The sequence below is a fragment of the Fistularia commersonii genome, chromosome 17 (genome assembly GCF_037954325.1).
Source record: "Fistularia commersonii isolate RoL2024-O1a breed Wild chromosome 17, RoL_Fcom_v1.0, whole genome shotgun sequence".
Taxonomy (NCBI): domain Eukaryota; kingdom Metazoa; phylum Chordata; class Actinopteri; order Syngnathiformes; family Fistulariidae; genus Fistularia; species Fistularia commersonii.
This window is the reverse complement of record NC_141300.1, coordinates 10741871-10754983: the sequence shown is the minus strand read 5'-3', so window position 1 is coordinate 10754983 and position 13113 is coordinate 10741871. Positions and strand designations below refer to the sequence as shown.

At 50.3% G+C, this 13113-nt stretch overlaps 1 protein-coding gene across 1 annotated transcript in view; it reads left to right on the top strand.

The window, feature by feature from the left end:
- Positions 1-11089, top strand: part of zfpm1 (zinc finger protein, FOG family member 1) — a 99523-nt gene extending 88434 nt beyond the window's left edge. The window contains exons 5-9 of the mRNA XM_086163792.1: positions 3623-3725; positions 3950-4201; positions 4871-5104; positions 5211-5453; positions 5541-11089. Coding sequence (XP_086019918.1) covers positions 3623-3725; positions 3950-4201; positions 4871-5104; positions 5211-5453; positions 5541-8176 — 3468 coding nt within the window. The 3' untranslated portion in view covers positions 8177-11089. The remainder of the gene's footprint in view (positions 1-3622; positions 3726-3949; positions 4202-4870; positions 5105-5210; positions 5454-5540) is intronic.
- The last annotated feature ends 2024 nt before the right edge of the window (positions 11090-13113 follow it).

Genomic DNA, 13113 nt, shown 5'->3' with positions numbered 1-13113 from the left:
TCTGAAACAAATTAGCAGTACTTACAGCTCAGACGGCTCCAGCATTGGGTTACAAATTAAAACAAAAGCAGCAGTATCTGCACATCAGCGCTAGTTCCCCATGAAATACAATCCGCTCTGCCTCGGTCTTCCATGTTGAACAGACAGAGAGGCTTCCCTCTCCCCTCCCCCCTCCCGGCCCGCCGACCGTCCCGCCGACAGACATCCATCTCTGTCAGGTGCCGATCGCGGCGCGCCGTCATAAAGGCTTCCACTTGGCGTGCAGACGGACCGATCGGACATTCGGTCCACGTGAAAAGTGGAAATTTCGTTCGGAAATTTCCCGCTTTGTCATCGCCCCCCGCTTCCGTTTGGCTCGCGCGGCCTCGTCGTTTAGGAACGATATCGTCTTTCGGCGAAGACCTCTGAAAAGGAATGTCAAGTTGCAACACGGTTGCAATCCCCCTATTTAGATTTTGTTTAAAATAAGATTTTTACTCTGTTTTGTATCAGTTAGAGATACAAACAGGAGTAAACAGGAGTTTCATATCATCCAGTGATCTCACTCCATGCGATAGGAGGGGTTAAAGCCAGTTTTAAGTGCGACAACGACAAATTTACAGTCGCAGACTTAAAACTGAAAGTCGGGAGGAATCCTTGAGTTTTACCGGAGGTTTACCAGAGTCTTACTGGAGTCGCGGTTCGCTCCCGTCATCTCCGTCGTAAAGTAAAAGCTGGTAATCCGAGCGGTCTGAGATCGGTCTTTTCCCCATCAAATTGCTCGGTGTCATCGCAAGTCTTTACGGTGACATAACACAATCAACAACCAAAAGATGAGCTACAACAAAACCGGAAACAGGTTTGTTAAAACCGTCCCCGGGATAATACCTTAATATCTCTGCAAGGCCCTGCCGTCACTCTCAAGGGCTTAAATCATAAGGACAAAATCCACATTGGCACTTTTGGAGACGAGTGTGCTGTGCTGACGACGTCAAAGAGAAATCAGCGATTATTTACTCACCATTATTATTATTATTATTACTATTTATTCTTCATGCGGAGAGAAGGCCGAATGATCTTGGAGCAAACTTTTCTTTTTTTGATAAACCTCATAGTCAGGACTTGGCTAATGCAGACTTTACACCTTGCGATTTTCACCAAAACTCAAAGTCGGAAGGAAATCTTAAGAGTCTTACTGGGGTCGCACTCCCGTCATCTCGGTCGTTTAGTTTAAGGTGATAACCTTGCGGTCGTAGATCAGTCTTATCGTGCTATCACAAGTCTTACAGTCTTTGCGGTGACATGACGCCATCAACAACCAATAGATGAGCTCGGACAAAACCGGAAACAGAAAACCTGGCAGCCAAACTGTCACCAGAACAGTATCGGCGGTTTTTGTCGGAGGTATGGATGAACGGGCACGGCGAAGGACTTCCCGATCGGTAACAGGACCACGTCAACGACGATGTCATGACCGAGTGACGAAAGAAAAGCGATGGATTGGAACAGCAGAGGCTCCGCGTGCTAGTTTTGTAATTAGTGACCTTGTAAAATTCAATCTTCTCTGAAATCCCAGAAAAAAACTAGTCTTTAGATGTTAGCAGGCGTAAGATGATCCTTTGCTGATCTTTTTCAGAGATGCACGGCTGTCACAAACCAGTTGTTTTCTAGCATTGACGCACTGAAATGATTTCACGTGGGAATGAGAATAAAATCGTCTCGCGTCTCTTGAAGAACAGTGCATTTCAACGCAAATTAAAGAAGCGCAGTTCCCAAAATGATGGTTCGATCTGAATCAAATTGACTAAACACAAAACGCAAAGGCATGGCTTCGGTGCACGGCACACACTCCGCTCTGTACTCCTGTCAACAGCCTTAGACATCTTCATCCTTTTTTTTTTATCCCCAAGAAAGCTAGTGACGGATCATGTAGGTCAGGAGGAGGGCGGTTGTCACACAGACCGGCCTGTCATTAACAGCTTTATTATTGATAATTAAAAGGAGAGATCATGACAGTACAGTTAGAATAAATGTCATGAATTCTTCTTTTTTTTTTGTTTTTGTTTTCAAAAGAGGCCCTCAACACTCATTTTGTTTCCTCTGTTTTCCCTCAAAAGGGAGAATTATTTCGGATATCTAATCACTGAGGACACACAGAAGTGAAGGAAAGCCACAGAAAGACACGCACTCACTCACTCGCTTACACACACACACACACACACACACACACACACACACACACACACACACACACACACACACACACACAGAATAGACTGAGCTGATCATCTGCAGGAGCTGCCATGATTAGATGTGAATTGAAGAAATGCTGCCACCCAGTGGCCATGGAGTGGTACTGCACCCCCCATGCTCACATACAGTACAGGGTTTTCTGACGTTCAAATTTGTTTTATTTATTCACTTTATTTGATTTTTATTTTTCACATTAGTTGCATTTGACTGTAAACAGTATTTTTACTATTTTATTGATACATTGTGTCCTCCATAGGTCGTGTATTCTGCATGGAAAATTTCAATATCCACCTTTAAAAAAAAAAGAAAAAATGTTAACGCTCTCGTCCAAAAATTAGGTCAGTCGTTGATTCGATTTCCTTCCTGAATTTGACTGCTTGAGTCATCTGCTGCGGTATTTTCCTCCATTGCTCATAATGCACTCCAGAGACCGCTCTGACCCCCGGGTGTCGCTCCAACCAGGTGACTTCAATAGGGGTGGCTCCGTGCACGGTGAGAGATTCCAGATTGATTTCAAGGCCAGAAAAAAGGGAAAAAAAATGTAAAACTGGCCATCACGCGTCAGAGATAACTCAGAATTAGGTGTTCTGGTTTGGGGTGAGGTTACAGTAACTCTTAAGTCTCAAGGAAATGAATGCAAGTCAGTATAAGTTAATTTGAAGCAATGCAAATACAAGAGGTGTGTGTGTGTGTGTGTTTGTGTGTGTGTGTGTGTGTATGCACAGTTTGCATCTCATACCTCCACACACACAGACGCGGCTGCTGAATGTCCAAGTCTTTGTCCAGCCTATCCACCGCGGATCATATTATGGCAGCCTTCTGAATAGTTGGCCGCATCAGATCTTCTTTATCTCCCCTTCTCCTCCCCGCGGTCTCTACTTCTTTTATTCCTCTTCTCGTCATCTCCTCTGTTCTCTCATTTATTGTTCATGCAGCTTTGTTCGGCCTGGCGCTCCCCTCATTTCCTCATTTCCTCGTCGTGTTGTAATCATCACCCCCCCCCCCCCCCAGCTCGCTGGCAGCCTTCTATAAATGGGTGTTTGCCATGGGACACACACCGGACAATGACAGTGTGACTATTTGTCGCGGACCGATGCAAATAAAGCTCGGATTTTTTTTCCTCCCGATCATCTTTCGGGCGGCGCGCTGAAATGCAGGCCGGTTCAAATAACCGGATAAGGCCGGGGAACATCCATCCCGGTGAAGAACTTTCCAAGAAAAAAAAAAAGAAAGGCGGGTTAAAATTGAAATGTATGTACGGCTAAGCAACAATCCTGTCATGTAAGATAATGCACCCATGATGGCGCTCCATTGTGTCACAAACCATAGAAGAAATGTGATTCACACCTAATCCACCGCTGTGTGTGTGTGTGTGTGTTTTCCTGCTCAGAACTCCAGGCTGACGCTGGTGTGCGGCGATCCAGATAGTTGGCTCAGTCGTCTGGCGTTGACCTCTGACCCCTCCGATGCCAACTGTATCATCTACAGCCAAGGTGCGTGCAAGATGGACACGTCAGATTACGTCTTTTTTTTTTTTCACGCTCGCCTATATTTTAACGAGATGAGATGAGAACAACTTTATTTATCCCAAAGGAAATTGTTGTGCCAGAGTTTCAAGCAAAAAACATAACAGTAATAGATAATAGTAGGAAGGAAGGAGAATAAGAAATACAATCACATATAAATATAAGTGACCCTGGGGCTTTTGTGTTTCCAGGTGACGAGCTGTTCTGTAAGGTAACCAGGGAGCTCGTCGCCGGCGAAAAGCTCCTGGCCGCGCTGTCGCCCCCCCGGGCCTCGTCCTCCTCCTCCCCGCTGGCCCGCCGCTCGACTCCGCTCGGCCTGGCGGTGGAGAACCAGCCCACCATCAAGGAGGAGCCGCTCTACCCGGCCGCCCTGCACTCGGACATCCAGCTCCTCCCTCAGCAGGCCGGCATGGCCGCCATTTTGGCCACCGCCGTCGTCAATAGTAAGCGTTGTTTTTCAAAAGCGAGGAAATACGGGTTTCGTAACAATAAGAGGTCAGAGAAACGACACGTTAGGGCGAGTGAGCCATTAAACGTCACACCCGAGACAGCTTCGCCTTCATATCTTAATGGTTTAAATAAGATTTTTGTCAGACTTTGTGTAGTTTGTGTGTCAATCCATCACGATGCGCTTCGTTTTATTTCGAACACGTATTCTCCTGTTTGTCCACTAGATAGCAGTGCATGTCTTAGTCAGAGTGTATTTCAGCTGCCATGTTTGTTTTTTTTTTTTTTCTTTTGCCCCCGCATGCCGGTAAAGATCAGAAGTGAGCAACATTAACACAAATGATGTCATGACAGGACGTAAATCGAGATAATTGCCCGTCCCCAGACCTCACGACACAAGTAGGGATAATTGCTTTGCAATTTAAAAAGTTATGGAGGTATGACTCCTCCCACGCTGAGGCACGGGTTTCCCGTTACCTTGGATACTTGTACAATACGTGTGTGCTGTGCAGTACATTAAAATGTAATCAAATGTTTGTTTTTTTTCACATACCGCCCATAATTACATGAAAAAAAAAATCCTGAATTGATTTCAGCCAGAAGTGCTTATCTTTATACGCTGCGCAGCTAACTGACCTCCAAATGTGTGTTTTCCCGGTCATCAGAGGACATTTTCCCGTGCAAGGACTGCGGGATCTGGTACCGGAGCGAGAGGAACCTGCAGGCCCACCTCATGTACTACTGCGCCAGTCGACAGAAGCAGCCGGCCGCGGCGGCGTCGCCCCCGCAGGAGAAACCCAAGGAGTCCTACCCCAACGAACGCATCTGTCCTTTTCCCCAGTGCAACAAGAGCTGCCCCAGCGCCAGCTCGCTGGAGATCCACATGCGCACGCACAGCGGTGAGAACGGGACTCCCTCCTCGGCTAATCCGCCCCGGGTCGCGCGGTCGGGCACGCGACCGGCGGATCGTTTGCCGCTCTTGACTTGCCGCTCGGTCCTCCGCAGGTGAGCGTCCGTTTGTCTGCCTCATCTGTCTGTCCGCCTTCACGACGAAAGCCAACTGCGAGCGCCACCTCAAGGTCCACACCGACACGTTGAACGGGGTGTGTCACGGCTGCGGCTTCGTCTCCACCACGAGGGACATCCTCTACAGCCACCTGGTCACCAGCCACATGGTCTGCCAGCCCGGGTCTCACAGCGAGGTGTACTCCCCGGGGCCGGGCCTGCCTAAGCTGCCCCTCTCCACCGGTAAGTCGCCGCCGCCGCCGCGACGCGACGTCCGACGGGCTTCGGGTTCGGCACCGCGTCTGAGATACTCGTGTCGTTGGTTCCCAGTTCTGAGCCCGGGCGACTCCGGCGTGGTGCTGAAGTGTCAAGTCTGCGGCCACAACTCGGACTCCCCGGCTCAGCTCCAGCAGCACGTCCGCACCCACCTGGAGGTCCGGGTCCCGGCCGAGAGGAGCCCGACCCCCCGGCAGAGCAACTCGTCCTCGGCGGACCGGCCCCAGCCGTCCCCGCAAGAGAGAGAGCCGTTGGTGTGCATCCCGAAACCGGACTCCTCCAGCCCCGGCGCCAACGGCAGCTCGGCCACCCCCCGGGGCTGCACGCCGCCCGACCCCCCGAGCTCCGGCGTGAAGATCAAGGAGGAGCCTCACTCGGACTACGAGGCGGAGGAACGGGCCATGGACGCCGCGGAAGGCGGTGACGAGGCCGACGGGGACGCCGGACGGCCGACGCGGGACGCTCACACCACCACCGCGTCCTGCCAGACCATGAACTCCCCGAAAAGTCCGTCCGGCGCCTCGGTTAAGGCGGAGCCGGCCAGTCCCACGCCCGGCTCCAGTCCCACCCACATCGGAGGCGCCGGTTCGGTTTTCCCCGGCGGCGCCATGTTCCTGCCCCAGTACATGTTCGGCCCCGAGACTGCGATCCTGCCGCAGGCCTCGGAGATTCTGGCCAAGATGTCGGAGATGGTCCACAGCCGTTTGAAACAGGGCCAGAGCGTTCCCCCGAACAGCCCGGCCGCCTTCTTCCCGTCCGGACAGACTCCGCCCGCCACATCAGCCCACCCGCCGCCGAAAGGCGCCACCTGCTTCGAGTGCGACATCACCTTCAATAACATCAACAACTACTACGCGCACAAGAGGCTGTACTGCTCCAGCAGGCACCAGGCGGAGGCGGCCACTTCCGCCGCCGCCGCCGGCCCGGGAGCCGCTCGGGACGTGGCGCAGGCGTCGGCGTCGGCGCCTCCCTGCGGCGCTCCCGGCTCGTCGGTGTCTCCGCAGGGCGGAGCGGTGAGCCGAGCGGCCTCCACCTCCCCCACCGGCTCGGACGCCGCCGCCGGGAGTGGTGCCACGGAGGGCAAGAGAGCGGTGGAGGTGAAGACCGAGACACCGGCGGGGAGGGAAGGAGTGTCCTCCTCCTCGGAGGGGGAAGGCGGAGGCGGCAGCGTGGGCGGAGGAGGAGGAGGCGGCGGCGGCGGCGGCAGAGCGAGCGAAGGCAGCCAGAGCCCCGCGAGCGGATCCGCCGAGGACCCGGACGACGATCCCAACAGAACCTTCTGCGAGGCCTGCAACATCCGCTTCAGTCGCCATGACAACTACACCGTCCACAAACGCTTCTACTGCGCCTCGCGCCACGACCCGTCCAACCAGCGGACCACGCACATGGCCAAGCCGACCGCCGCGTCGCCCTTCGTCCCCCAGCCCATCCGAACGCGCAAGAGGAAGAAGATGTACGAGATCCACATGGCCCGGACCGAGGCGCTTGCCAACGCGGCGGCAGCCGCGGCCGCCGCTGCCGCCGCCTCGGCCGCCGCCTCCGCTCCGTCTCCCTCCGTGCTCGGCGTGGCCGTGAAGCAGGAGGTGTCTCCCGGGGGAACCGGTAGTTCCAGCCCGGAAGGAGACGGTCCCATCGACCTCAGCAAGAGGCCCCGTCTGCGTGAGGCGCCGCAGCCAAACAGCGGCGGCCTCCTCCCGGCCCTGCCGCTCACCGACTACCACAAGTGCACCGCCTGCAGCATCAGCTTCAACAGCATCGAGAACTACCTGGCGCATAAAACCTACTACTGCCCCGCCACCACCCTGCAGCCTCACACCCTGGAGCAGCTGCACCGCCTCAAGAGGTCCGCCTCCACCTCCCCGAAGAGCAGGTCTCAGCAGGAACGCCAGGACCGCCTGCACCCGGCCGAGGCCAAAGCCGTCCCCGTCGAGCGAGCCGCCCAGGGACCGTCGTCGTCGAGCCCCCGCCCTCCGTCCGCCTCCGATGCCGCGTCTCCCACCCACATTGCCGCCGCCCTGGCAGCTACGCCGGGCGCCGGGGCCCATGGCTCCCCCCCGATGGGCTGCCCGTACTGCCCCAACATGCCGGCGGCGTGCGACTTGATGGAGCACCTGAAGGCCGCTCACGGGCTGGTCGTGACCGTGCAGTCGGGTGAGACGGCGACCAAAGCGGGCGGCACGCTCAGCCGCAGCCCGAGCCTTAGTCCAAGTGACGGGGTCGCCGTGGCGACCTCCTCCGCCCTGGCAGGCCAGCCCAGGCCGCTCCCTCGCGCTCACAGAGACAGCGTCAACGGGCAGGCGAGGAGCGGCGCCGCCTCGCCCTCCTCCCCGCTGGTGAACGGCAGCCCTCCGGGCAGCGGCGGCAGCGGCGGCGGCTCGCCCGGCGTGGGCTCCCCGCCGCCCGTCTCCCCCGCCAGGGCTCCCTCTCTGACTTTGTCACCCGTGCCTGAGATCCCGCGAGAGACCGTGGGGACGCCCCTCCTCCCGGACAAGGCTTCGCCGACCGCCGCCTGCCATCCCGCCGCCGCGCCCCAGCCGTCGCCCGCCGCCAAAACCCCGGTCATTTCCCCCGTGCAGAACGGCAACTCCCGCTACTGCCGCCTGTGCAATATCAAGTTCAGCAGCCTCTCCACGTTCATAGCCCATAAGAAATACTACTGCTCCTCCCACAGTGCCGAACACGTGAAGTGAGCCGAGCGGTTTCCTCCTCCCGCCGCCCCGTCCCTCCGAACCCTCCCCGGAGGAGGCCTCTCCTCATCCCAGACGTCCCTCCTCCGCCCGCGGTCCCTGCCACGCGGGTGCCGATGTTACGCCCGGCGGGCCCGAACATTTTTAAGAACCGAACGGCTGTTACGCGCCCGGCATCCGTTTTGCTCCCCGGGGGAAGAGGGCGGGGATCGGCGGGGCTCCGCGGAAACCGCCGTCACCAAAGCGCCACCTCCGCATGGGTCAAAGTTTCGCAGGACACTTAGCAGCGGAGACGGATGCTACCTGCACACAGTGTGCCCCTCCCCCACCCCCTTCCCCAACCTCTCGCCCCCGCTTTAGGTCATTCTTTGTTTTCCTGGCCCGGAGCGTTCATTATGGGATGTTTAAAAAGACGGGTGTCAGCGCTCGCTTCTCTGTCTCTCTCTGTTGAACTGTGTTTGTAGACAATGGCGGTGATTAGATTTCATTTTTTTGTCGGAGCCCGTTCCCGACAGGATGGCGATAGAGTGGCGATGATGACGGCGATGATGGAGCTCCGGTGTTTTTCCTCAGTGAGTTGTCAGTGTTCTCGACCCTAAATGGAGGAAAAATGTCTCTTGTGCGGGAAAAGACTTGATCATTAATGTTTTTATTATCTGTGCATAGTCTATGATGTCTAAAAAGAATTCTATAATGCTTTTGGTTTCAACACTGGCCCATTTTTTATTTTTTGCTCACTAGAAAAAGGTAATTTTTTTTTTTTTTTTAGCTGGAAAAACAAATATGTGGTATCACAATGTTACTAATCACTGAAGGATATTTCTTTTTCTTTTCTTTCACACACTTTTTTTTTTTTTGTAATTTTCTCTTTAAGCGCCAGAGAGAGAAAAAAATGTGAAATATTTATCTTTTAGTCCTCACTGATTTCATGTCAACAGAAAACTACCTACGTATCGTCGGAGAGTATTTGTTATTTTTTACGTTTTATTTTTCATGGAAGGAACTGTTGAGCTCCAGGCGTGTTGACGTGCCCCTGGCGTCGATATGTAATATCCTCCCGCCGGGATCGCTCGCGAGGATCTGCGTCACGCTCCCATTTTTCGTGTTCTGTTTATATCGTCTTGATTTGATGGTGAGGTGTGACGACAAGTGCTGTGTCTATTATTTCCACCCTCTTCTTGTATCTTGTGAATTAGCAACACGATTAGGTGACAACTCCTCTTCCCTCTCTTTGCGTAAAAGGCTCTCACATCGGGAAATCGGAGGTCATCCTTCATAAAACCGATGCTTTTTGTACAAAAGTGAGAAAATAATCCCTCCCTCAAAATTTCAGGTTTTGTACAAATGTACAACAGGAGCGAGGGGCTTTTATGGAGACGCCCATTTTACATACAAACAAAACATACACTTCTGTATCTACAATGCATCTCAAAAGGTGTCTTTTTTTTTTTTTTTTCTTTTTTTTTATGTCGCTGTCCGGCAAAGAAGGAAAAGCAGGCAAGAGTCGCTATGAACGCAGCACCTCACGCAACCGCTACGAGCTCGTCCCGCTGTTTCTGGCCACTTGCGCACCCACGCCGTTTACACCACGCGTTCCCACGCCGCCGCCGCCGTTGCAGTACAGTGTTAGCTACAACTGTGAAATACACCCCACGTCTCACGTTGACCGACACGCGCCACTCATTTGAATTTTAACACCCGATAACTACAGGAAAAAAAGAAAAAAAAAATCCTTCACACCTCTAAAGTAGTTCCTTAACGAGACACTAAAACACTTCTGACTACAAATTATTTTATGAAGTTGTATAGCAGATTTGAATGTTTCCTTGAAGGTGATTCTACTGTCCCGCCATCCTTGTTTTTATTGTAAACAACTGAAGGGAATCTTTACAGCCGTTTCTAGCCTCGCGGTGTTCGGTCGCCGGGTGGGTTTCCGGCCTTCGCCCTTTCCGCTGCTGCCGGAAGCGGGACTCAAAGCGGATACGGTGACTCTCCGTGGACGGTCGTCTTCTAGCCCGAGCGTCCGTAGTTACCGTAGAAACGTTGGCCCCGTGTTCAGAATGTCAAGACGGCGCGGGGTCGAAAATGAATGGGGAAGTCGGATCTTTACGCGACCGTCGCGTGAGGGCGAAGGTTAAACCCGCCGTCCGATTTCACCATTGCATGTCCTAATTTTCAGTGTTTCCTACTCGTTGGAGATGGTCCAAAGCAGAAGACCCCCAAAACCGGGATCCAAATGTTTTTTTTTAAATTGTCATTTTCGACTCCCGGGCATGTCTTTCCACAAAACCCTGCCGAAAAAGGGTTGCGGCGAGAGCAAGAAATCGACTTTTGTTTTGCCGAGTGTCCAAAACGCTTCATCAGCTCCGAAACCACCGGTGAGAAAATTCTCGATCCGACACCTTTCGGATTTTTTTTCCACGACTGAGAGCCTGCAGCTTTACTGCAGAGTGTTTACAATTGTGCTGTTCAGGTGTCTCTGTTCTAAACAAGAGGGGAAGAAGAAGGAGACAGACAGTCATGTAAACTATTCCAAATCTGAAGAGTGCTGAAACATCGACTTTTGAATCCGCCCCTTTTTATTGCACTGTGATGTATAAAATGTGCTGAATGTTTTAGTTTAGGGACCTTTCTGTAATGTATTTGTTATACAGCACTTTTGCCCCCATCCAAAATGTGTCAATCCCGTTATGAAGGACTTTTTGAAAGATTTAGACCCCCTCCCCTCCACCCCAACGTTTTTTTTCCCCTCCCTCCTTGTATGTTTTAAGTCATCGGATGTAGAAAATCACAATGAATGTCAAAACTTTTATTTTCTTTATTTTACATTTATTTCATTTTCCACTACACGCTTGTCCAAACTATGCATGGGAAATAAAAAAAAAAAAAAAAAGTTCTGAGACACACTGATGAAGAGCTTGGTGTACTTTTTGGTTGTTTTTTTTAACCGTTGAACGCCTCCGTGTGACTCTCCTCAGGAGTGGCGCCCTTGACTTTCAGAGGTGCTTGTTCGATGTGAATATGCACAGTCCAGGAGACATAACCAACTCTTATAAGGCTTCAGTTTGATGCCCGTTGATGAAGAAAGCCTGACGCCATTAGAGCTCCTTTTTAAAAATAATATGGTTGAGTGCTAGTCGCTGCACAAAGAGAAGCGCCGGCTCCAAGGCTTCTCAAATCAATGGCAAAGTACACATCGGTACCTTTTGCCTGTTCAAATGTGATGCAGTAGCTCAAAGGACTTTTTCATCCTTTTAAAAACCATCACTTATTACAACTTTTTAAACGTTTTCCTCAAAGTAACCCCTTTTCCAACACTTATTAACATAAACTGACCTTTTTTTTTCTTTCAATCTTAAAGCCCTCCTTATTTGCCTTGAGAGGCGAGGACACTTGATGGAGACATTATTCTGGAAGAAAATAAAGGGCTGAAACATCCATAATCACGCCGCAGAGTTTGACAGAGAAATTATAAAAATGTGGGGAAACGTTATGGTACAAATAGATGCAAATTGGTTTTTACATTATCAGTAAAATGGGTTTATAAATTAGTGAAAATATCCAGTTTTTATTATTTTTCACAGCAAAGTACACGTATAGGGGGTTCAATAAATGGGCTTGCGCTTAACACAAATATTACGGTACTCTCGCAGTACCGTAACGGCGGTGAATTTCAAAAACTTTTGTTATTAGCTGAGCGACAGAATATGGATGGGTGGGGAAAAGGAATAAAAAAACAACATCCAGGTTAGAACTGATGAGAGTTAAACAATTAAAGATAAAAAAAATACATATATATTCGTTACCGGCTCTCATCAAGCCGAGTCGGTCGGCGGGCGCCACTTCCGGGTTTGGGTCTCCCGGCTCCCCGGTGTCTTGGCCCCGGGACGGAAGAGACGGTTCTACCGCTTCTGGTAGCCAGACGTTAAAGGGTGAGTTTTGTTTGTATATTTTAACATCTTGTATTCTGGTTGTTACACGTTGACAGAAAAAAAAACACCCAACATCACTGAACAAGCATAGCTCGTTAACCTAGCAAACACATTCCAAGCTAACGGCTCCGGTTTAAACCGCTTTCAATCATCCTTGTTTAGGGGTCGGCAACCTTTAACACCCATTTGGACCCGGTTTCCACGGAAAAGAAAATACCAGGAGCCGCTGTTACTTTTTGACGTCTAAAATAAAGGTACCACTTTATATATTGCTTTTTCATATTTTGTCTACCTGTGGTTGAAAGTCTCGACAAATTGACGGTGTCTTGGCGGGTATACCGGCTCCCGCGAGTGTGACGTATATTTTGAGCGTCGAAAAATAATAAATATAATTTCATTTTTATAATTTTTATAATTTTATATTTCAAGATAACAACACTCTTCCAATTTAGAACTAAAGTTAGAAAAAGGAACTTACACAGATAAAATACACTTCAATTAAATACATACGGCTCCATATTTTTCATTTGTTTGAGTGTAAAGGAGGTTAAGCAGGTAAATTATAAAAATCTTGATATGTAATGAACTGTTCCTCTAAAAAAAAAAAAGTAAATATTAGAAATGAATATTATAAAAGAATTGATGAAATTACACCATCAAAACATTGTTGAGGTAAAAGAGAAAAGTTTGTCACTGTGGGAAAATTTGCCACTAGAATTTATTAAAAAAAATTATTGGTAGCATGTATAAGAGGTGCTGAATGTTTACAAGGCTAATGGTAGCTATTCAGGTTATTAAATCAATCTTTTTAATTTTGCCCGTTTGTTTTTTTTTTTTTTGCTATTGTTTTTGTGGTTTTTATAGTAACAAGAAAAGAAAGATTGTTTAACAATGTCACAAGACGTTCTACGTCAAAAAGTAATTTTGTTTTTAAATTTCAAAGCAAAAATATATTGCAAAGTTACTTTTCATTTTTTTCCTTGCCCGTGTTTTTCTTTTTTTAACCCA